This window comes from Carassius gibelio, chromosome B2, assembly GCF_023724105.1.
Source record: "Carassius gibelio isolate Cgi1373 ecotype wild population from Czech Republic chromosome B2, carGib1.2-hapl.c, whole genome shotgun sequence".
NCBI classification, from domain to species: Eukaryota; Metazoa; Chordata; class Actinopteri; order Cypriniformes; family Cyprinidae; genus Carassius; species Carassius gibelio.
The window spans coordinates 26,890,460-26,915,380 of record NC_068397.1 but is presented as its reverse complement, the minus strand read 5'-3'; the positions used below and the strand labels follow the sequence as shown (position 1 = coordinate 26,915,380).

The 24,921-nt window shown below is 36.7% G+C and overlaps 1 protein-coding gene across 1 annotated transcript in view; it reads right to left on the bottom strand.

The window, feature by feature from the left end:
- LOC127951469 (ephrin type-B receptor 1-B) overlaps window positions 1-24,921 on the bottom strand; it is a 204,825-nt gene that overhangs the window by 51,389 nt on the left and 128,515 nt on the right. Inside the window, exons 4-5 of the mRNA XM_052549345.1 lie at window positions 18,654-18,809; window positions 8,968-9,303 (exon numbers count right to left, since the gene is read on the bottom strand). Of these exons, the coding sequence (XP_052405305.1) occupies window positions 8,968-9,303; window positions 18,654-18,809 (492 nt within the window). The remainder of the gene's footprint in view (window positions 1-8,967; window positions 9,304-18,653; window positions 18,810-24,921) is intronic.

Here is a 24,921-nt window from a genome sequence, read left to right as displayed (position 1 = left end):
TGGTTCACAGTTTTTAGCAGGGCTTTAGCTTTGTTTGATGTCGTCTTCTAAATAATGCCGTGAGTGGGGCTTGAGGAAGTGACGTCACCTGCATCTGCGCAGTGCGACCTGATGCAGCCCTTCAAGTACGACACAGAAATACTGTTAAATAATAATAATAATGCAACTAAACGAGACGAAACATTTAGTTTCATCTTGTTTTGGTCAACGAAAATTAAAAGACATTTTAGCATAGTTTTTATTCTGTAAACCACATTTAGTCTCTTTTTTTATTCATCAACAATATTGCATTATACATTTAATTATAGTCATCATCACATGACCAGCATTTACATTCCGTCTCATCTACGTCACGTGATAAAGGTTCGTTAACGATGATATTTAGTCATGATTTTCATGACGAAAGCAACACTAGTAGCAAAGCGGAAGAAATCAAACGATTTACATGCCACATAAACTGAGGCGACTATAGCGATCCGTTATGCCTCATTAAAGAGGACCAAAAAAGTAATTTGATAGTTTCAGAATAAATTTGGCGTAAATTCAATGCTTTGATGCTGTTTTGTATAAAAAGTAAGCCCCAAAGCTTATTGTGATTTTTGGATGCTAGGTGCACTACAAATAACGTTTAGTGTAGTGAAGCATCAAACTGAACAGCATCGACTAAAAGATCAATAAGAATCAATATTCGTTCATCAAAATAAAACTCAGACAAATCAGTATTCTCAACTCAGCCATAGTATGTACATTGAAAATTGTATTCAATATCCATCAGGAACTCATTGGCCATAAAAAGAAGGTGTTACTTTACAAAACAGTTGCACATGCTCCATCAGTCTGAAGATGATGCTCTTTCACTTCCCCTTGACCGTAAACACACACACACACACACACAAGACTTATACAGCCAGCAAGAGAAAGAGAGAGAGTGTCTTAAAGAGATTTATAGGGTGTGACTGTCATCCAGACACTGATAGTATGTACTAGACCCATAAACCCGCCTGAGTGACAGCTGAATACAACTCAACCGCGCCTCAACCCTTGCTTTTCTGTCTCACTGTCTCCGTCTCTCTTTCTCTCCTCAAGCATACTCATTATTTTCTGTACACCAGATCCTTGCCCTCTGCCAACACAATATGAGATTCTACAAACATAAATGCAATAAAGAACCATACTAACCAAAACACATAGTGTCAGCAGTTTGTTCTGATGATGTTTACAGCATGTCTGCTGAGGTTAGTTGATGCAAATCCAATAGAGGATCTGTTTCTGTTTATGGCTATGCTGCCCTTACTATTGAATAAAGTGAGTCTTATAACAATTACAGCACAGAGTAACTTTCCAAATTCATTTATGCTGCACTTGATCGCAGATTTATTGATCTCCTGTACGATTGTCTCTGGTTTATATGGATGGATTCAAAGCTCTCTTCTTCTCCAGCTGGTTTATGTGCTGCTCTTCTCCTGAGTTTATTGTAGTGGCTCATGGGAACAGCGTTTGCTGGTAATTGGTTTTGTAACCACTGGTCTATGAGCTTGGTCTCGGTGGGGCATTTGCGGTTTGTGCTTTGAACGAGAAAGATTAAGAGAGAGTAGCCTTATAGAAAAAGTACTGTGGTGGTATACCATGGTATTAAATCAAATACCCACAATTATTCTTTAAAACCTATGAAATAGAAATCTATCAATCTATCCATCTATTCTGTGTGTGTATCTATCGATGGATAGATTGATAGATTTCTATTTCATAGGTTTTAAAGAATAATATATATATATATATATATATATATATATATATATATATATATATATGTGTGTGTGTGTGTGTGTGTAAGTTGTGGGAGTGCAATTTTTTTTTTTTTATTCAATTAATATTGAATAAAAAATAAAAAAAAGATCAAACATTGCTGATAGTCTTCGGTTTCCTGTTTGGTGCATCATGGGGATAAAGTACAGTACAGCAGTTATGAAAAAAAAAAAATGTCTGAAATGGAATTGCTTATGAAGTTAGGAGGAACAAGCCATCACACGAAATGACTGCTGACAAACCAGTTTCCCAAAGCAGAGAAAAATAAGTTTTTTTCGAAATAAACAACAATAAAACCTACAGTGCAAGAGGCTGGAAAAGCAGCTTTAAGTCTCCAAATGGCTATTGCTTGAACACAACAAACACTCCCACGCTCCTTCAGCACAAACATTATCAAATGTCCTGTTTTCACAGAGTGCCGGAGAGATTTAAAGACGTGCTTGCTTGAATCATGAATCATTATGTCTTACAGAGTTTAGGGAAACAACCAAATTAGACTCGGAAATAATCTAAAAGCATTCAAGTTTTCTCAGGTTTCTGGGAAATGAGGATTCATTGTTTACATACCGAAATCCAATACACTTTATAATTTAATAATAAGATACATTTTCAACTCATTAAGCATAAAATATAGAAAATACAAATGTTCCTTTTAGTATCACAGTGCGTCCTGTACTCAATGTTCTCTATAATCCTAAACATTTATCAGAAACTCTCAATAGTAGGAGAAAGACAAACATTTCAATGAACAATGACCTAAAATGTAGTATCAAATATTATATACCTTCAGAAGCTTTGGAACATGATGAACTCATGTTGGACTAATTTTATGGCACTTTCTCGTTCTTTTTCAAGCTTCTGATCCACTGAATTGCCATTTTTAATTCAGAGCAGAGCACTCAAGCTAAAGGAACAGTGTGTCCTTCCTCCAGTTTTGGGTCCAGTCTTTTAAACCAGTCATATCGATGAGGGAATCACCAGACACACAGTCCAGATGCCAGTCTGGGAGTTTAATAACCCTTCAGAGCCACAGGGCCAGTGGCCACGGGTTTATAACCTCTACTCTTTGCCCATGATTATTGCCTATCTCTCTCTTCCTTCCTAACAGAAGAAGTAGATATGTATTCATTTTTATTTTATTTTATTACAATTATATTTTCTATATTTTTTAATTTTATTTCATTTTATTTTAGCTTTGGACTAAAATAACAACTCACAAGTTACATACCATAAAAAAAAAAAAAAAAAAAAAAAAAGTAGGATCCAAAACTGAATATAAAGCTTTTATTTTGTAAGACTAAAAATAACTAATAATAATGTTATTTTAAAATATAATACCAAAACAATAATAATAATTTAAATATAAATTATAATATACAAAATACATAAAAATTAAGCAAATCATAATAAAGTGTGTATATATTCAAGACGTAAGCCTAATTCAGATCAGTAAAACCAGGAGAAAAAATAATAATCTTTTCAACAGCCACGATTTATAGATTTAAAAAATCTATAACTGCAGTAACAATCCCCAAGTGTACCATACATTTTTTAAAACCACTTTCACAACCCGGTTAATTCGTTAGTTTATCTCTCCTTGCAGGAAATGAGAGACTCTACATACTGTGATACACATTGATTAGTCTGTCATATGTCCTTAGCAATTATTTCTAATTGACAGTGACTCCAAATACACATGAACGGACAGACTGCAAGATAAGATGGCGCCCAGGAAGCTGGAGTCTTTACCGGTCTTCCCAGCAGCCATTTGTGAGTTTTGTGGACACCATGAGGATGTGTTTCTTCACTCTAGCAGGGGAAACAAGAACATTGTGCTTTTGCATTGCACACAAGCTTTTGAAAAGTTGACAAATAGCAACCTACAGACTATATAATGTGCAATAACTCCACCCTCCATGCATCTGAAAGGTCAGCCTCTACTCCCACCCCACCTGTCCTGCCGTATGTGCCCAGACCAATAGCAGCGAATGCAGTTTGTAAATGCCAAACACTCGCTGGGTGTTTTCTTCTCCAAACCACTGAACCCATCGAGAAACACAAGGCGCCTCCGGGTGAATAAAGAGCCCAGTTCAGCGCTTGACCTGTTACGCTGAAAATAACCACAGTCGCCGTCACAACCACGGTGACATTTTCCAGCTCAATCGCTCAGTGGGGAAATTTTGGCCTGTATTTTTTTTTCTCTTGTTGATAAAACATTAGCTAGTTATAAATTTATCAGCTATCAAATATATATATATATATATATATATATATATATATATATATATATATATATATATATATATATATATATATATAGACAAATAGATTAATGGTTTGGAGGTTTTACAAAAATTAGCTTTCAAATTCTAAGATAAATGTCAACAGGTTTTTTTTTTTTTCATAACCGCAATCTTATAACCTCTAATTTTCTCTTTTTGAATTTGTTATATGTATTATACACTGCTATTCAAAAGTTTGGGATCAGTAAGATTTTATACTTTTTTTTTTTTTTTTTTTTTTTTAGAAGTCTCTTTTGTTCACCAAGTCTACATTTATTTGATCAAAAATACAGATTAAAAAAACTGTAATATTGTGAGATGATATTACAATTAAAAATAGCTATTTTCTATTTCAATATACAAGAAGTAGAAGCAAAGCAGAATTATATATATATATATATATATATATATATAACCTGTGATATTTTTTCAGGATTATGTAATGAATATACACTTTAACAAAAAAAAAAGGAAAAAGAAAAACATTTTTACTGACCTTAAATTGTATTGTATATATTAATTGCAATACTTCATAAACATAAATGAAGATGCAAGACAAATTAGTTTACTTTTAATAAAAAAAAAATAAGTTGTCATTTTCTTTTTAAATAAGTAATTTTAAAAATGAAAGAAATCTCTTCACCTGTATTAAATCCCATTGAAAGTAAAGTATAAACACAGCAACCAATGGATGAAGTGTTCGAGTAACGGTTTGAAAACGATTCAACTAAAGGCAAAATAATAATAATAATAATAATACAAAATTCACACTCCACCTTTCAGTTTAATTCACTCTTTTTTCAAAAATTCTGAACAAACTGTCTTCATCAAAATCTCACTGTTTTCCCCAAAGAATCTCTCAAATATCCAGAGCTGTTCTACTAAACCACTGAACTGTGCTTTTTCAAACCAACTCTATTGAAACCTCCTTCACCCAGCTTTCAAGGATGAAATTAAAACCTGATTGAGCTTTAATTAATTAAGCCTATTTAAAATGTCTTTAGTCTCCTAACCTCCCCAGGACTGAGCATTTGCATTCCTTCTCCTGTTTTCCGTCTCTTTCCACCCCCAATGGGCATTTCCATCAGGTACATGCAGAACACAATTACCTCTTACCTCCGAGACCCCTCCACACAGGAAGGGCCCATTAACGGCAAAAGACTCATTACGGTCTCCAAAACGATAACAATGGAGGAACGAGTGGCTCTAAAGCATCTATCTGTCAAGAGCACCATTTAACTGTCACACATACATGCCTGGCGGTGGCCATTAGAGCTGCCTGTTAATCAGCTCTATTTACCTCACGTTCTGCTCTTGTACATTTAGGAGAAGGAGGAAAACTCGGCAGGCGTCTGATTCCGTGTTATGATCTTTTTGTTTGTTTGCTCTGACTCCCAGCGTCACGAGAGGAGCAATTACATGACACTCCGCTGCAGATAGTGTGCAGTCATGTTTGAACCGCGGCTCAACGACTCAGTTCAGCTGGAAACAAGCATCGCACAGGAGCACCAATTAACTCCAATTAAACGGGATCAAAACAAGCAAACTAACAGGTGATCCAAACAGGACTAATCACAGTTTAAGAGGAAATAGTTGCAAAACAAAGCGAAACAGAGATGCGGAATACTGAAAACTCCCTCGAAAAGGCAAACAGAAAAAAAACAAAACCAAAAAACACCATGTTCAAGAAATAGTTGCCCAAAAATGAAATGTCTTTCATCATTTACTCACTTTCATGTCGTTCCAAATCTGTATGACTTACTTTCTACTGTAGAACACAAACAACAAGTTGACCCCATGACTTATGAACCACATATCTTGAAACTATATGACAGTGATATGTGAGAAAATTGATGTTTATTTACTGATAATCGTCTCGAATCAGTCAGGCCAAAACATTCTGACCATTTTTTTGTGAATTGCTGACATGAATTGGATCAATGAATGGATTCGTTCACAAAACAAACTTTGCTACATTGGCCAATAATCTTTTTTTTTTTTTTTTCTCTGACCATTTTATTTGTAAATAATGACTGGTCTTGTGGGCTGAATTGTTAATACAATGATACCGAATGGCTACTGCCCAGCCCACTTTTATGACATATTTATGGTGTTCTAAGTAGTTTTAAATACGGAAAGCTTAAGGAAAACAGCATGAAAATAGTCCACAGAAAAAATGAAAGTTTGGAACAAAGTAAGTTAGTTAAGTATTGTTAACACCAAGGACAATAACTATAATGATAACAATATAAATAACAATAAAACACAGAGAAATTATATTGTTAGCATCACTTTCTGTATGTTTTTCCTGCTTTTAAGCATTTAAAGCAGCAGATGGCATAACTGCATGCATAATTAGATTAAACCGAAGTTATCGTTCATTGATATTGATGCTAATATAGTTATCATTCAAATTATCTTCATAGCTATTTCTCTTGGTGTGAATGGGCCTTAAGGGATGAGAGAATAATAATAATTTCCCACAATCTCCCCCACCAAACCTTTCTATATTATTACAAAACACAAAAACAAATCCCAGACATTATTTAAACGATTTGACTAATTAACAAACCAACAGCAGGTCCCTAGATGAACCCCAGCAAGCCTCTAGGCCATGAAGGATCATGGGAGGAAAACAAACATATTACAAACACCAATAATATTCCACATCCTGCTATTTTTAGGCAGCTGTATGGAGCAATGTCGCCACTTTAAAACATTTTAAGAACAAAAATAAGCCTCAAATCCAAAGTGAAGCTTCTAATCTACAGAGAGCACCAGAACAGAAGAGCAATGTTAAGACATCGCTGCTGGCAGGTTTGTACTGTATTTGGCTACTAAGACTCTACAGTCTTCACACATCCAAACAAACCCAAACACATTCGCTCTTCTACTTTTCCTCAAGAGACACCAAGAGGGAGACACTTTGTTTTTAACGCATGCCTCAACAATATCCTTCCTAAATATGTATATTTCGAAGTGCGCTACAGTTGTATCGCTATTAATTTTGCACATACTTCGTCATACAGTAGTTCACCCCAAAAGGAATCAAATATTTTGAAGAACAACACTGGACCTTTTATTGTTTGGGGGGAAACATCTTTAAATATACACGTAAAATGATGTATTTATTTATTACATGTGTATACTTATTTGGGAAGATGTTCAGCTAAATACTATAAAGTATGTATACAATGTATAAAGAGAGAGAGAGAGAGAGAGAAAAATCTATATCTTTTCTATTTCAAAGAAGAACAAAGCATTAGATTTTTGGAGCTATTTCTTGAAGAGAAAAGTTTTTTTGAGTATTACATTTCAATCAAAGATACAACAAAGTATCAAACGCAAGTTACACACATAAACCTCAAACTTTGTGATTTATTGAGTGGAGTCGTGCTTTTTTTAAGCAATAAGATAGACCTGAATAATAACTAGAGATTCTAATTTTAACCTGAATGTGTTAAAAACACTTAGAAAACTTTAGAAACCACACAGGAAGTGCTTCTGCATGAGAGAGTACCACTCTACTGAAAAGTCTAGTTACATTTTCACTTGTGCTGTGTAAAAAACAAACGAAAGAAGGAGACGAAACACTGCCATACACTGAAACTTAAATTGTTCTCATAGCTGGGACTGAACGTTTCCACAGTTTGAGGATGAAAATCTCCCTCACGTTAAATTATCCACAAGCGTTGGCTTTGATCCGGGAGGGGGCTGCGATGGAAGCCGCTAAACTCTCTGCGCTACAGTTTTGGGTGCCCTCGTTTCAGGGCTGAATGTATTAAGGAATAGTGACACGATCAAGGCTGTTTTTCATACTGGTCCCGCTGATAAAGATGAAAGCGTCGAACCAGACGAATGCATGAATGCGAGATCCGCACAAACTTTTAACATACCAACTGCTGTGATGCTTCTGCAGAGCTTCTCAGTGAAAGCAGGAAATTGAGATGACAGGGGAAGTGAAGGAGGTGGAGAAAGACGGAGAAAGATGGGCTGCCCTCAAAAACCTGAAAGAGGAGCTCTCAAGGAAATGATGAGGACGCATATCTTTTAGCGCAGGTCAAACTAGGTGATGTTTTCAATTTTGACTTCCTGCACAGTCCAGCGAGCAGCTCTAAATGTTGAAACTGAACACTTCACTCTTCTAATATCATCCCATCAGTGATATCGAGGCCAAACGACCACTTGGAGCCTTTTTAACATGAATGGAATGAGAAACTGGATTGGTGAAGGTAATGAAAATGTAATGAAAGTAGAAACATAACTGGTCAAAATGCGTAGTATGTGACAGAACATAAAAAGGGGAAAAACATTCTTCCAGTACAACGATATTGGTTAAAGAAAAAAAGAAAAAAGATTGGTAAAAAAAAAACTATAATGAAAAAATAAAAAAATAATAGTCAAAACTAACCAAAATAAACATTCTGAATGTCTTTGTATATATGATATACTATATCTAAAATAAAAAAGCATGCATATATATGCAAAAGAAATACAAGTTATTATAAAGAACTATGAATAATACAAACTGAAATACAATTATGAGACAACATAAATTCATAATTGTAGAAATTTGAAAATATTGTACTAAAGAATATTTTATAATATATATATATATATATATATATATATATATATATATATATATATATATATATATATATATATATATACACTAAAAAAACACTATATTACTATATAAAATGTATATATACTATTATTAAAGACTGCCATGTCACTAAAATATTACAAAAACACATTGAAATCACACAAGACACCTGTAACACCGGAACAAAACAAAACAAAACAAAAACAAAAAACAGTTTCTTTCTGTTGCTGTGGACTGCATTGATTGCATCCACATATCATAATCACTCACCAGCCTGGTTGGTTGTGATGTCTATGGAGACGTGCTGGGCAGGATACGGGCTCTTGTTGGTGACGCCGTTGACCGCCTGGATCTCAAAGGTGTAGAGAGTGTGTGCCAGCAGGTTACTGATGAAGACTCTGGATTCGGTCAGTCCCAGCTGCCGGGGCTGAAACTCCACATTATCATCGCAATGAGAGCAGGAACGACGGTCCGCCTGGCATTTCTTACAAATAATATTATACACGACATCATCACGGCTGCCTGTCTCACGCGGAGAGTGCCACTCTAGAGTCACAGAGGTCTCGTTCACAATGGAGATGACGTTTCTTGGTCCAGAAGGAACACCTGATGAGAAAGTATGAAGACACAGGAGATTCACTAAACAAACTATGAACATGATGCTGCTAAAGAAATGATAACAGCAAGGATATCATTTGCATTTGTCTAGGCTCTTTAAATTACATTACTGTAATTACAGTGCTGTGATTACAAGTCTTTCAATGGCTTTTTATTAAATTACACTTTTTACACTTGAATAGTAGAAAATGACTCTTTTCAGATTCATTTCGTGAGCTGAAACACTAATGCCTTTAGAAGACATGTAATTGTATGATATGCTTACCGCAGAGAAATAATTAAAGCAGGAGAAAATCTATACAAGAATGAGAGCACTTTTCTTTCATGAGTAAATGAAAATCAATTTAGCGTTTTCATTCTCCTCTTAAAGGAATATTTCACCCTGAAATTAACTTCTGCTGTAATTTAGTCAGCTTCACATCAGTGCGAACCCATGCGACTTTCTGTCCTCCACTGAACACAGAAGGTGAAATTTAAGAGAAGTGTATTGGTCAAGCTTGTTCATGCGATTACAAAGAATACTGGAGCTTTCATGATTTAAAAAAAGAAAGAAAAAAAAAAATATCCTATATTAGTTATATACACTGTAGCAACATTTTCCAAGATTTCTAAAGTCATATTATAGCTTTGTATGACAAACGGACTAAAATTTCAATCCCCATTGCTAACTGATTATCTGCTTGGTTGACTGAATCAAATAAAGTTGAGATGAAGAACAGAATCAGTTTGATTCGTGTGTGCATGAATCACTTGAACAGAATCAGCCGACTCATTGACAATATCAAACTTAAGTGATTCACAAATCATCTTTGCTTCTCCCAAACTGCCAAGATTTATGAAAAAGGGCTAAATCTGGTCTTTATGAACTACTTCTTCATGTGCTTCATGAAAGAAATGAAGTCATAAAGGTTTGGAATGACATGATGGTAAGTAAATGATGATTACTGAAGGATCATGTGAGACTGATGACTGGAGAAACGGTTGATGAAAATGAAGCTTTGCATCACAGAAATAACATATATTAAAGTATATTAAAATAATAAAACCATTATTATATATTAAAATAACATTTCACAATATTGGAATTTTTCTATATTTTTGATCTAATAAATTCAACCTTGATGAGCATAAACGTTTTCTTAAAAACATTACAAATTTTACTGATCCCAAACTTTTGAACTGCCTCTCAGCTATTAATGTTTCAATTCCCTGTGGCATTTAATTTTAAAATAAACATATTTTTCTTATTTTTTCACTTGAGCTAAAAGTCAGCTTTTGACATGTGACAGTAAATCTTTTCCATGTGGTTAAAGTTCAAATATACATTTTCTACTCGACTTCTTAGAGAATGGAGCTGTGTTGTGTGTTTCCTTTTAGCTGTGGTCCCAGAGCGATGTGTAACTGTTTATAATTACCATGCAGAGTGGCGGCCCCCGAGCAGCCATACATCAGCCCACTAACTCAACACTGAGAGTGGCTTTTCATCGCCAGTCAGAATAAGGGACAAAAACAAGGTTTTAGTAAAGACTCTTTATCCCAACCTCCTGGATTCATTCCTACACTTTCGCCTTCCCACTATAGAGCCGCAGGGAAAAACCATATTGTGTTTCTGATAAAGCAATGACTTCCCCCAGCGCGCAGAACATCCGGCCAGGAACTGAGGATTTACAGATCACGGAAAGGTTGTGTTGTTAACTATACACCGCAACAGAACCAGATGAGTGCCAGGAAAAACTCTGGAATGAATCTTAGGTTTGATTTTCATGACCAGCCACTTCCACAAGAGTGTTTGAGTTAGTTCGCCTTGAAACTTCAAACCTGGCCAGGAGACATTCCAGCTCTTGAAGCAAGAGAAGAATGATTTCAGTCAGACCGAGACACAATGAGCTATTGTGAAGGCAGGGCCATGTGGGATAGATCAGGGGCTACTGGGACCATAGACTGGGAGCGACGATGACAGAATTGACCTCGAACTCTGGCGACCCTGATGATTAGCACATCAGGAGGCTTACACTTGAACAGAAGACTTCTGCACACATACATATACACACAAATGTGTGTGTGTGTGTGTGTGTATGAATGGATGGATAGATGTGTGGATTTGACAGATAGATATAAGATAGTACGATGGACGGATGGATGGATGGATAGATGTAAAGCACCTCTATTGACTCCATTCACTTTTTACACTGTAAAAGTAGAAAAAAGTTCCTCAAAGTCGCAGGCTGTATTTTCTGCCCTATTCAGGAAACAGTGCCAGAGATATTTCAAAAGGTCCGTGAGGGTTCATAAAGCAGCGGCTCTTTCTGCTCTGTTAGCAGGCAGTGTTTCATTCAGACAGTGAGCTGGTCACTATCCAAACAGTGAGGCTTTGCTTACACCACAGTTAACACCCAAAGCACTGTTTGATTAGGTGCTACGGCAGCAAAGATGTCTTACTCACTATATCTCACAGGCAGGCTTTAGAAAGGCAGAGGGGAAAAGGCAGAGAGTGAGAGATGGGAGGAGAAAAAGAGCAAGTGAAAAAAGAGGAGGTGGGCCATATCTGGAACTAGGCCAGAAGATGTGTGTGAAGAGAATGAGGCCATGTGATACAGCCAGCTCTAACACAATTAGCCGGCTCCCAGAGGAAATCCACACACACTAAGAGCAACTTCAATAAGTACACACACGCGCAGACACCACTATAACTGACAGCATATGCATAACTGCACTCATACTGTACGTTTACCTCTTGGTATGCTATTCTGTATGTGTGTGTGTGTGTGTGTGTGTGTGTGTGCATTCTCGAAGAAAGACCACCACTGCAGGAAGACATTTTGCACATGACTATTCTGCATTACAGAATGACACTCTGTTGTTGTTATAAACTGATAGATCAGTGGGTACAGTCTTGATGAATTTCATTTTATATTGATATAAACTGGCATACTTTATAGTATATATAAACAAACAATTGCTCAATTTTGTAACCGAAACATTTATTAATACATTTTACAAATCCGATTCCAAAAAATGTTGGGACACTGTACAAAATGTGAATAAAAACGGAATGCAATGATGTGGAAGTTTCAAATTTTAATATTTTATTCAGAATACAACATAGATGACATATCAAATGTTTCAACTGATAAAATTTATAATTTTAAGGGAAAAATAAGTAGATTTAAAATTTCATGGCATCAACACATCTCAAAAAAGTTGGGACAAGGCCATGTTTACCCCTATGTGGCATCCCCTCTTCTTTTTATTATATTCTGCAAACGTCTGGGGACTGAGGAGACAAGTTACTCAAGTTTAGGAATAGGAATGTTGTCCCATTCTTGTCTAATACAGGCTTCTAGTTGCTCTTAGGTCTTCTTTGTTGAATCTTCCTCTTTATGATGCGCCAAATGTTTTCTATGGATTAAAGTTCTGGACTGCCCGATGGCCATTTCAGTACCCGGATCCTTCTGCTACGCAGCCATGATGTTGTAATTGATGCAGTATGTGGTCTGGCATTGTCATGTTTGAAGATGCAAGGTCTTCCCTGAAAGAGACGATGTCTGGATGGGAGCATATGTTGTTCTAGAACTTGGATATACCTTTCAGCATTGATGCTACATTTCCAGATGTGTAAGCTGCCCATGTAGCACGCACTCATGCAACCCCATACCATCAGAGATGCAGGCTTCTGAACTGAGCACTGATAACAACTTGGGTTTCCGTGTCCTCTTTAGTCCGGATGACATGGCATCCCAGTTTTCCAAAAAGAACTTCACATTTTGATTCGTCTGACCAAAGAACAGTTTTCCACTTTGCCACTGTCCATTTTAAATGAGCCTTGGCCCCAAAAAAAGGCTGCACTTCTGGATCATGTTTAGATATGGCGTCATTTTGACCTATAGATTTTTAGCCAGCAACAGCGAATGGCACGGTGGATTGTGTTCACCGACAATGTTTTCTGGAAGTATTCCTGACCCATGTTGTGATTTCCATTACAGAAGCATCCCTGTAGGTGATGCAGTGCCGTCTAAGGGCCCGAAGATCACGAGCATCCAGTATGGTTTTCCAGCTTTGACCCTTACGCACAGAGATTGTTCCAGATTCTCTGAATCTTTGGATGATATTATGCACTGTAGATGATGATAACTTCAAACTCTTTGCAATTTTTTTCTGAGAAACTCCTTTCTGATATTGCTCCACTATTTCTCGCCACAGCATCGGGGGAGTTGGTGATCCTCTGCCCATCTTGACTTCTGAGAGACACTGCCACTCTGAGAGGCTCTTTTTATACCCAATCATGTTGCCAATTGACCTAATAAAATGTAAATTGGTCCTCCAGCTGTTCCTTATATGTAAATTTAACTTTTCCACCCTCTTATTGCTACCTGTCCCAACGTTTTTGGGATGTGTAGCTCTCATTAAATCCGAAATGAGCCAATATGGCATGACATTTCAAAATGTCTCACTTTCAACATATCTATATTCTATTGTGAATAAAATATATGTTTATGAGATTTGGAAATTATTTCAGTTCTTTTTTACTCACAATTTGTAAAGTGGCCCAACTTTTTGGGAATTGGGTTTATATTGAATCAAATGAAATATTTATTTTAAAAGCTATGTCTACTTGACACTTTTCTTGTTTAATACAATAATGGCTTTACACACACATGGACACACACACGCACACACATGCACACAAAATTGCTGAAAATTCAATTTTGCATCACAGGAATACATTACATTTTCAAATAATTTCAAAAAGAAGATGTAGTTATTTTAAATGATTATAATGTATTACAATACTGCTGTTTTCATTGTCTTTGTTATCAAATAAATGCAGCCTTGGTTAGCATTATATACTTCCTTCATATATATATATATATATATATATATATATATATATATATCTTACTAACCCCAAACATTTAAATGTTAGTGTAGATTAGAGAATAAGTCAATCTAATTACTTTGATGGCATATTCATTTATTATATAAATGCACAACGACAATTATTATAATTTTTTTGCTGTTTAGGTGAAATTAAATAACAGTAACTTCTTATTGAAAACATGTATTTGTAATGTATTAATGTATCTTGGTTTTTCATTTTTTTTTTTTTATTTGCTTTCAACATTTTCAATCTACTGTAAGTGACAACTATGGAGGTTTGACTGAAGAGATTCCTCCAAATATCAAAAAGAGTTTCCTAACATGCCACCTTTGGTAATGAATTACAGACACCATCCACTTTTTGCAGTTTCAAGCTCACACACACACACACACACACACACACACACACAAAACACTGCGTTTGTGATGCTCTCTACAAGATTAAAACCAAATCCTGTGAGTGAGTATCAAAGCGTCAGAGATGTGAGGATGAGCGAGACAGACACACTGAGGACCAGTGACAGACATGAAGAGATTAATCTGGAAATGGACATGTGGATGATAAGGTATCGACTGGCTACTGCTGCTGGATTTATTGCACATTTAACTCTCTCTCACTCAGACACACTGGCAGGAGGTCAACCAGACGGCTGCTACCACTTTCTGTCTTGGACGATGAGGATAAATTGGTTTTGTTTTACAAAGCTTAAAACAAAAAGCTACAAATTGTTATTGAGTTTTGTTCTCAGTTTTCTCAGTGGAGTACTTCATGATACAATTCCCATCGTAAGAGATTATACACTACCAGGACAAATTAAATTGATCAAAAGTGACATTAAAAACATTTATGATGCTACAAAATATTTTGGTTTTAAATAAACGTAGCTCTGAAAAAAACAATTATCACAGAAATATTAAGTAATACTTCTATTCAGCATGGACACATTTACACAAATTTTTTTGGCAAATAAATGCTGTCCTTGTTAACTTACTATTTATTAAAAATTACAGAAAATAAAAAATAAAAAGGTATATACATTTATGTAAAAAAGACTTTTATTCAAAAAGAATGAAAAAAAAAATTAAGGATCTTTTTTATGAATATGATGTTGTAGTTAATAAATTGCTAGTTTCTCACTTTTGTACATTTACAATGTGTCCTAGCTCCCAAAACATGATTTTAAATGTATTTTAGACTGGGCTTTTCTTTGCCCCTTCTTAAACTGTGAATTCATTTATAGGATGGCACTCAACAGATATGAAATGACATTAATGAGTGAAACAGCACTAATGAGAAAGCTATCTATTGTTCAGGAACTGAATCCAGAACACTTGGAAACTAAAAACATGTACTTATAGGCAAACTTCAGCTAATTCAAAATGTGAGAAAAGTCACGTAAATACTGTCACACTGTAGGTCAACTGACTTCATGCATCCACAAAAATCATTGCAACAATTGGCTCAGAAAAGTGAAGATAGGTCTGAGGAAAGCTCTACATCATTTGTTTGCAGATGTTTGACTTTTTAGGGCCTCTCTCTCTCTCTCTCTCTCTCTCTCTCTCTCTGTTTGTGTTTGCACATCCGTTTATGTGTGCATGATGGTTTGTGGCACTGTGCAACACGCAGGCTGCAGAAGAAAGCGAGCGGGAGTGTGTGTTGTGTGTGTACACAGGCTTAAGCTCATAGCAGAATCACAGCGAGTCAGACATCGCTGGCAGAGGATTAACGGCAGCAAAGCAATTACACTGCTTTACAGTCCTGTTCACCGCACCTGTACACACAACACTGACTCCTGCAGGTCAACCGCCTCTGTGTGTGTGTGTGTGTGTGTGTCTCTACTGGTTCAGAGAAATCCACTGAGGTGTTCTCCAGGGATCTGTCTAGGAGCAATCACCTTATAGCTTTTAAATCTTCAAGTGTGTTTGTGTGTGTGTGTGTGTGTGTGTGTGTTTATAATAAATATAATATAATAGATAACCTTTATTTTCTAAGAGTGTATACCAGATTCAGTTTTCTTTTAAAAATACAATAATGCATCTAATTATAAATACTACAGACTACCTCTAACCATAAAAACCACTAAAAAGCTTTATTTACTTCATGAATTTATTTACAATTGAGTATGTCCCATGACACCCCTAAAGCCAGGATTTGATCAGATATAGCTAACTTTTGCAACAATTTTGCACCTAAGGAATAGCTAAATAATCCAACACAGTAACCAGCGTCCCATAAAAGCCGAGACATATTAGTTCCATCGAATCCAGACTGGTCTCTGTTGGCCAGCCAATCCTCAGATAACAAAATCTGCTCTTGTTTGGCCAAACGAGACTGCTAAATCCATGCACACACATATTCGTATCTTATCTGACAAGTAATAGAGTTGTATTGTTTTTATATAAAACTAATTATAATGTCAACAGACTAACCTTTACCCACATCCCTGCAGTACCCCTAAAAGAGCAGCATTCATAGAAAAAAAATAAAATAATATTAAATAAATAAACAACAAAAACAACAACAATAATATGTATAATAATAGTAATAATTATCAAAGATTGTTGGCTGTTTTTCTAATAAATATATTAAAAACAAAAAAAATATATATATATATTTTTTTTTTTCAGTTTTAAAAATTGAGGATGCTCTTGGGCAGGCCCAAATGAAGCTTTTGATAGTTTTAGTTCACTTTTGGGGACAACTTTCTTCTCAAAGTAAAGCCAAGAAAAACTTCCCCATACTTCCACGGCAGCCAGCGTTCCGTGTAAACCTAGACGCATTAACTGCATCGAACCCAGACTTGTCGCCAGCCAAGCCCCAGATAACAAGTTCTGCTCTTGTTCGGCCAGTCGAATCCGCTAAATCCAAGAGAGAATGCTCTATCTACAAATGCACACAAATCCCAGAACAGAGCTGGTCGCCACAGAGCTCCTGGAGAATTTATCTTGAGAATTGTGCTGTCCAGCTTCCTCCAATTAACCAGTGAGCTGTCAGCCATCAACACACACACTCACACACTCCCAGCAGATATTTCTGAGGAAATAATTTGAGTTCTGATGGAGGCTCGAGGCGATTCGGACTAGTCCCGCAGAGAGAACCACGAGCCCCCAGAGAGAGAGAGACAGGAGTACAGTGAGCCCGAGACTGAGACAGCCGTCCACTCAACCCCCCGAGGAGCTGAAAGAAGGGGCAAAAAGTGCTAGAAGAGATGGTGTTTTCTTCTCACTGAGGTTGAGATGATGTCATTCGGTACATGACAGATTCCTGTGAACTCTCTCTGTCTCAGCAATCAATCATCATATTAATCAGATCGCAGACTGGTTTCCCATAAATTTAAAGTCTCCCTGTAACTGCTAGACACTCCGATAGCAATTTCAAGCAGCATTGCATAGAGAAATAGTCATTTTGAATCATTTTCTCACTGTCTGAGACACTAAAATGACCAGGTGCTAGCATCGGCCTTCCGCAGGGCAGGTGTTGGGCTAAATTGCAAATTGCCATCTGTATATGTTTCACTGAATGCCATTTTAGACTCTAAATGGTGAATTAAAATGCTGAGGGGACTTTCAAATGCAGTGTGCACTCTTCTGGACCGCAAACACAAAAGGCCACTTTTATAGTGCTGTCTCATTCAGCTTTAATTCAGTAAGACGATACGAGAGATCATGTAATGCTGTGTATATACAGTCACAAATAATGCAACTGTAGAGTTTTAATACTATAAGTAATATAGACAACATTTTTAATGTTTATTGATTTATAGTGGCCACACCAAACCAATAGCATTCTTCATAAAAAAAATAAAAAATTAAAAAAAAGAAATAAAGTGAGGACTGTGACATTATTATGATCCAATAATGTGGTCTGCATACATATTTTAAAATTAATTCGGAGAGAGAAGATAGTTCAGCATGTTCAAATTTTTTGGAAACGAAAAAACCTATTAATGCAGGCGTCCAAGAATAAACTTTCTCTGCAGCGCTGAATTTCTGACTGAAGATTTGGGAAAACCATTGCTCAAATTACACATGAGAACTGTAATGTTAATTGCAGTGCTTTAGCTAAATGTGTGTGTGTAAAAAGCAGTCTTGTAAGCCTCACTACTTCTTAGTAATGGATTAAATTTGTTTCATATGAAACAAAACAAAACAAAAAACCGCTCAAAAACAGAATGGTTTACTTCTGAATGTGAATAAAGAGACACATGCTGTAAGAAAAACATATATGTAAATATACGTAATGCAACTAACTATGCAACTGATGAATGGGCATGACGTGTCTGGTCAGGTCAGCCCATAAGATCTTATTAGCAGGCTCGGTCTGGTTCACAACTTACTGCTGGTGCAGACCTGTGCTCTCAAACTGCTTCTGAATCGATGTTATGACCTGACCGCTTCGGTTTAATGCTGATGATAATGACAATAACACTAATATGAAGATGATGATTATAATGACTCACTGGTGCAGGGCATGTCTGGCTGCTCTCCGTCTGCTCTGTAGTAGCCGTTCCTGCAGACGCAGATAGTGGCCGCTTCAGATGTGGACCTGCTGTTGGGTGGACACTGAAGACACAAACCCGTCCCTTGACTGGACTTGAACGTTCCTGGAGGACAAGCTTAAAAGAGAGAGAGAAAGCATTCTGTTAACCTCTTGAATTACACCTCATGGCTTCAAACAAATATCTTCAAAATCACAATTTGGAAACCATTTTCATCTGGAATAGTTGGTAATATTACACTTTCTTGGCGAAAAAATCTCATAACACTGTGTTTAATGGATCTGGACAAGAGTGGAACATCTTTCCTTAACATGGTGACTATTGGAACAACATTATAAGCTTCAGGTGTGAGAAACCCATGATGCTCCTCTATAACCATGTGATACACGACTCTATTGTTTTGCAATGCCTTGCTAACATTGTGTCTGAAAGAGTCGGTGTCAGTTTACTTCAGAAAAAAAAAAAAAAAAAAAACTTTGTTCATGAGAGTAAAAATTGTTTTTGTTCTCGTGTTCGGCAAGGTGAGACATTTCCTGTTTTTGAGGCCTGTTTCGAGAGAAATGAAATGGAGCAAAGGTGCTCCCAAGATACGTCAATCAACTTTATGTCAGCAAACGCAAAGAAAACGGCAAAAAGTGTTTTCTGATTGGATTTGGAGACACAAGCTGTTTTTCCCCCGGTTTACAGAGTCTAGGGGGACGTGTTCATACAAAGCGCGTTTAGCATTTGTGTTTTCTATGTAGACATCTCGGACATGACACAACAACACACACAAACACACAAAAATGATAATAAGAAACTAATCTCTAGACTTCCAGTCCATTTCACTGTCCTTCATCTCCAGTTTTGTTTAAACAGGCCCACTTAGAATTTGAGCCAAATGGTTTTACATGCTAAGTTTTTAGCTAGCTATTTAAGTACGAAGAATAAGAATGAGCACATCAGCACCCAATGAGGGTGTAATATTAGGGTCACGCTGGTCTTTCCGTTCATAGATTCTGAATTACAGCAGAAGGTGGTGAATAAATTCAGCTCACTTTTCCATCCTGGGTTTATCTCTCTGAATAAATTGCTGAGGCGATTCCTGTTCTCGTTTATCATTAATTCTGCAGCTATACAAGACGGACACTTTCTGCTGGTTCAGCTGCATGACCGCAGAGATCAGGACTCTGTGTTTCTCCGATGTGATCTCATGAACTGATGAAACACAGCGTTCTGCTGCTGACACCGATGAAGAAAATAGAGGCACATTTCATACTGATCCTAAATGAGTCATATTCCACACTATTGTTTGGCTATGAAGTCAATTTTTTAAGGTTACTCAAGGTTTCTTGCACCAAACTGTTGTTTACAATTAATTAAATTGTTTTGCTGCTGTACATTTAAGAGTTTTAGAACAATCTAGAGAGCATTTCTACAAAAAATCCAAACGTGTGCATAATACATCCCCTTATAGCTAAAACTTTTCGTTTCCCTTTAGTGTAACATTGAGATCGTTGGACAACGTTTCTTGCATTCTCAACCAGGAAATATTTCTTGTCAGCACTAGATCAGTGTAATCTTAAACTGTTAATACCTTGATTAACTGCCATTATTCCGGTGACAGAAGGGATGTTTTGGGTCAAGACGGACCTGGATGGACCTTAGCTCTGATATTTGCATGCCATGCATATGCATCAAGTTCATGAATATGAATTACGGGGCAAACAAGAGCTATATGGGGAATTTAAGATGTGGGTGTGATTGCTGCACTTATCAATTTACATATAAAGATAGATGAATGAAGGTATGGCAGAGATTAATAAATGGAGGTGGGAGAGAGCGAGGGAGTGTGTCTCTCCTTTAATGAGAGAGGACAGGATAATTCATCCCCCCCACCTCCATCCATATGAAGGAGTGTGACCTGCGCCATGTGTGAAATCAAACCTCTGTTGCTGAATATCCGCAGCCTTTGAAAAAATTAATTAGATGCTATACAGCTCATTAAAAGTTTACAGGGTCGGGTCCACTTTATTACTCTGTTCTTTTATCTATCCATCTACCCACCCGCGGACTTATTCATTTAGTCATTTAATAAATAAGGGGCGGAGAGGAGATTAGACATATAGGGAGAGAAGAAGAGAATCAAAGGAACGGAAAGGCAAGGAAAGGAAGAATAGGAAGAGGAAGAGGAAAGGAAGGTAGATGAAGACGAAAAAATGAAGGAAGATGAATTGGAAACGAAAGAAGAGGAAGAGGAAGAGGAAATTGGAAGAGGAAAGGAAAGGAAAGGAAGAAGAGGAAGAGGAAGAGGAAGAGGAAAGGAAGGTAGATGAAGAAGAAAAAAATAAAGGAAGATGAATTGGAAAGGAAAGAAGAGGAAGAGGAAAATGGAAGAGGAAAGGAAAGGAAAGAAGAAGATGAAGAAGAAGAAAGAAAATGAGGGAAGAGAAAGAGGGAGAAGAAATTAAGAGGAAAGGAAAGGAAAGGAAAGGAAAGGAAAGGAAAGGAAAGGAAAGAAGAGGAAGAGGAAAGGAGGCAAAAGTAAAGAATAAGGAAAAGAAAATAAAAGAAAATAACAAAGTGATTAGAGACATCAGAGGAACATTTGGTGCAGAGCTCTGTCACACACACACACACACACACACACACACACACACAAACAGCAGAATGTGTGAAGGTGTGGGAGTTTGATGGACAGCTTCTGACCTGGCCCATATGACACACACACACACACACACAATCACACTCCACTGCCTCACTCATCCCGCACAATGCCACATTCTCACAGTTACGAAACAAGCACTGCTTGTCACCACGACAACCAGAACCGCAGCCACGACCTCTGACACCTGCGGCCCACTCACACTCGCCAAAACAACAGACGGGAAACTCCTGCACGTGGATCCTCACGCCAGAAAAACAAATATCCCAAATTAAACTGCGTCACTTAGTCTATAAAAAAAAAAAAAAAAAGCACATTTACAGTAAAACACTTACAATGGAAGTCAATGGAGCGATCATACCAAACCAAAAGAAAACACACTTTTAATTATTAACTAATGTGAACTATTATTATTTTCAAAATTAAGTATCAATACATATGATGTATCAGCAAAGATATATATTCAGCATGATTAGTCCAGTCTTTCGTGACACATGATCCTTCAGAAATCATTTTAATATGCTGATCTGATGCTCAAGAATGCTTTCTGAATACTACAGAATAGGGAAGTACATGAATGTAATTTCAACTGTAAAAGTGTGATGTGTGTTTGAAATTATTTTCTGTAGTAATATTTTACCAGAACATGAGACAGGTTTTCAATTTAGACGTAGGAGGCCTCATTTTTACAATAGCGTTCATTTTGTGCTAAGTAGTAGATTATTGTGTTTGCTGAACCGTCAAACTGGCAGACTCTGGAATGCTGAAAGTGGACCAACATCTGCTGTAAAATACCTGTAGCTGACAGACACCCCCTGAGGGCGAGTGCTCAAACACAACACACACAACAGCCCAGCGCATGGCTTCAGGCTTCTGCTGTGGTTTATCTGAGAAGACCTCCATCTCTGTAGCTGTAGGCGAAGCCTGAGGAGACAACCATGAGATTGATTCCAGAAAATCAACCACACCAATCAGGCAGTCAACACATCCAGACGCATACCAACAGCTTCACAACAACTTGAGTTATGACATCTCACATCTTTCATAGACTGTTAACAGTTTACATTGCATAGAGACCTAACTTGTTTTACCTGACATAATCACAAACATCTTCATACTGTACAAACACATCACTTTGTAATGCACAAATAAATCTCCCAAGCTCCTTTACTCTCCTCCAACAGCAACTAAGGCCAAAACACAAGCTTGTGTTGTTTACGTTTGTTTAGTTAAATTGAGTTGTTTATGTAAGCTGTTAAGGTTTAGAGTTGGTGAAGTTTTTAGGTTATGGCTAATATTACAAATCTACATTATTTTGTATAAATTAAAATTAAAACTGCAAACAAATTAGAATTAGAATTTAACATAACACAGACAGATGGAAGGTTGGTTGGTTGGTTGGATGGATGGATGGATGGATGGGTGGATGGAAGGTTGGATGGATGGATGGATGGATGGATGGACGGACGGATGGACGGACGGACGGACGGACGGACGGACAGATAGATAGATAGATAGATAGATAGATAGATAGATAGATAGATAGATAGATAGATAGATAGATAGAAAATACAGAAATTATTTTTGACTAAAACTAAAAATTAAAGTGGCAGTAAAGAGTAAATAAATAAATAACATCCACAGTAAATGTGTTGTATGAATGTAATGGTGTGAGACTGTGTATCGTCCCTCAGGCTGCTGTTTACAGTTTAAGCTACTGTTTAATATGGAGCGTCTAGAGCTGAATCAGCTACTGTGAATGGCTCACAGTCAATGTGAGAGAGTCTGCATGTGCAAATACAGTTAAAAATGCATCTTTATGCCTTTGGAGCACATTCTTAAAGCACACACACATAAATAAAACACACTCCCACACCAACCTATATGTCCACTGGCTTTCTGACACTGCAAAATGCTATTCTCGCTGCGACATTTTCCGCTAATTATCTCGCGCCTGTTCAGCATGACATAAATTAATTCAGGTCCCTTTCTTTCGGTCCCAGGCGCTACAAGGGTCAACTCGGCAAGAAACGATGACGGAAAGGAACCGAGGACAAGAAACGAGGGAACGAGACATGAAAAAAAAAAAATCAACGAACAACAAAAGATCGAAAAAAAAGCTCCCAGATTGTGCAGTGGGACTGGGTGTTAATTTGGCATTAACGCTACCAACTTTTTCTAATTGACCTTGCACATGAGGAGCACGTGGCTCTAGCGTTAAGCGCATTAATTAGCGTGGGGATGTCTCTCCGCAGCATTCTATCAAAGTAGACACAGAAAGAGAAAAATCCAGCCAGCTTTCCTGTTCAGTCTCAGCCGTGGCGAGAGAAGCCATGTTGCTGAAAGCTGAGATCAGCTGGCACAAAGCCCAGCTCGCAGGCGGACTCATTCAGGCCGGGCTGGGAGGAACGGGCGTTTATTCCTCAAAAGAGCAATAAAGCCATTACAGTGAGCAGGGAAAAGAAACATCGCTCATGCATGGCTGCTGAAACATCAGTCAATAGAGCAGGTTTTCGATTGAGCATGTTTATATGTACTCTCGTGTAGCCAGGCTTTGGACTTTAGCAGTATGGAGCTGATTTCCATAGCTGTTACGAATCACCCACTTTGACAGAAAGAACGATATGTTAAACAATCAAGCGCAATTTGATTTCTTACAAAAGCAAAGCATCTACCTAGCAAAGGATATCTTCTTGATATGAGAGTAAATGTCAATCAAAACTCTTAATGGGACAATTTGTTCCAAACCTGTATTAGTTTCTTTGTTCTGTTGAAAACAAAAGAAGTTATTTTCAAAAGCGTTGGTAACTAATCTGTTTTGGCGACCACTGACTTCCATTTAATGGACAAAAAAATTAAATGAATTGAAATTCTTATTCTGTGTTCCACACAAGAAATAAAGTCAAACAGGTTTTATGTGATGACTTAAGTGATGAGTAAATTATGACAAAATATTGATTTTTGGTTGAATTATCCCTTTAAATATGTCTTTCAATAGCCATGCATGATTTATCAGTATGTATACGTTTTTGTCTGTGTTTTTTTATGTCAGTAACTATTGGATATTATATATTTTAATCTTCTATTTTTTATATATTTAATTTTTGCTATAATAGATTTTAAAATTATTGAATATTTTAATTTAGTATTTTTAATTGATATTATTTATTATTTTGTGTGTTTGGTGTAGAGCTTTCTTACATTTATGTATAAAAAATAGTACTTGTATAAAATATTAGCCATAACCGGATGTTTTTTTTTTACCCAAAAATTAAACTTCTACCTTTATAGATAAGCAAATATATACATTGTCAGAAACTGAACAGTTTTTAAAGATGTAAGAACTTTTCAGAAATGGCAGAAATGTTCTGTATTTTAGTTTTTTGAGTGCGATAAAAAAAACACCAGCTACAACAATTAAAAGTGAAGAGTAATATTTAATTGTTCTATCTATACCTTCTACTGCATAAGATCTTTAATGTCTTTTAAACTATAATTTCATTCTGAAAACATACATCAAAAAGTGATTATGCAAGATTTCTAATCAGGCACTGAACAGATTACCTGCAACCTATTTGCCAAAAT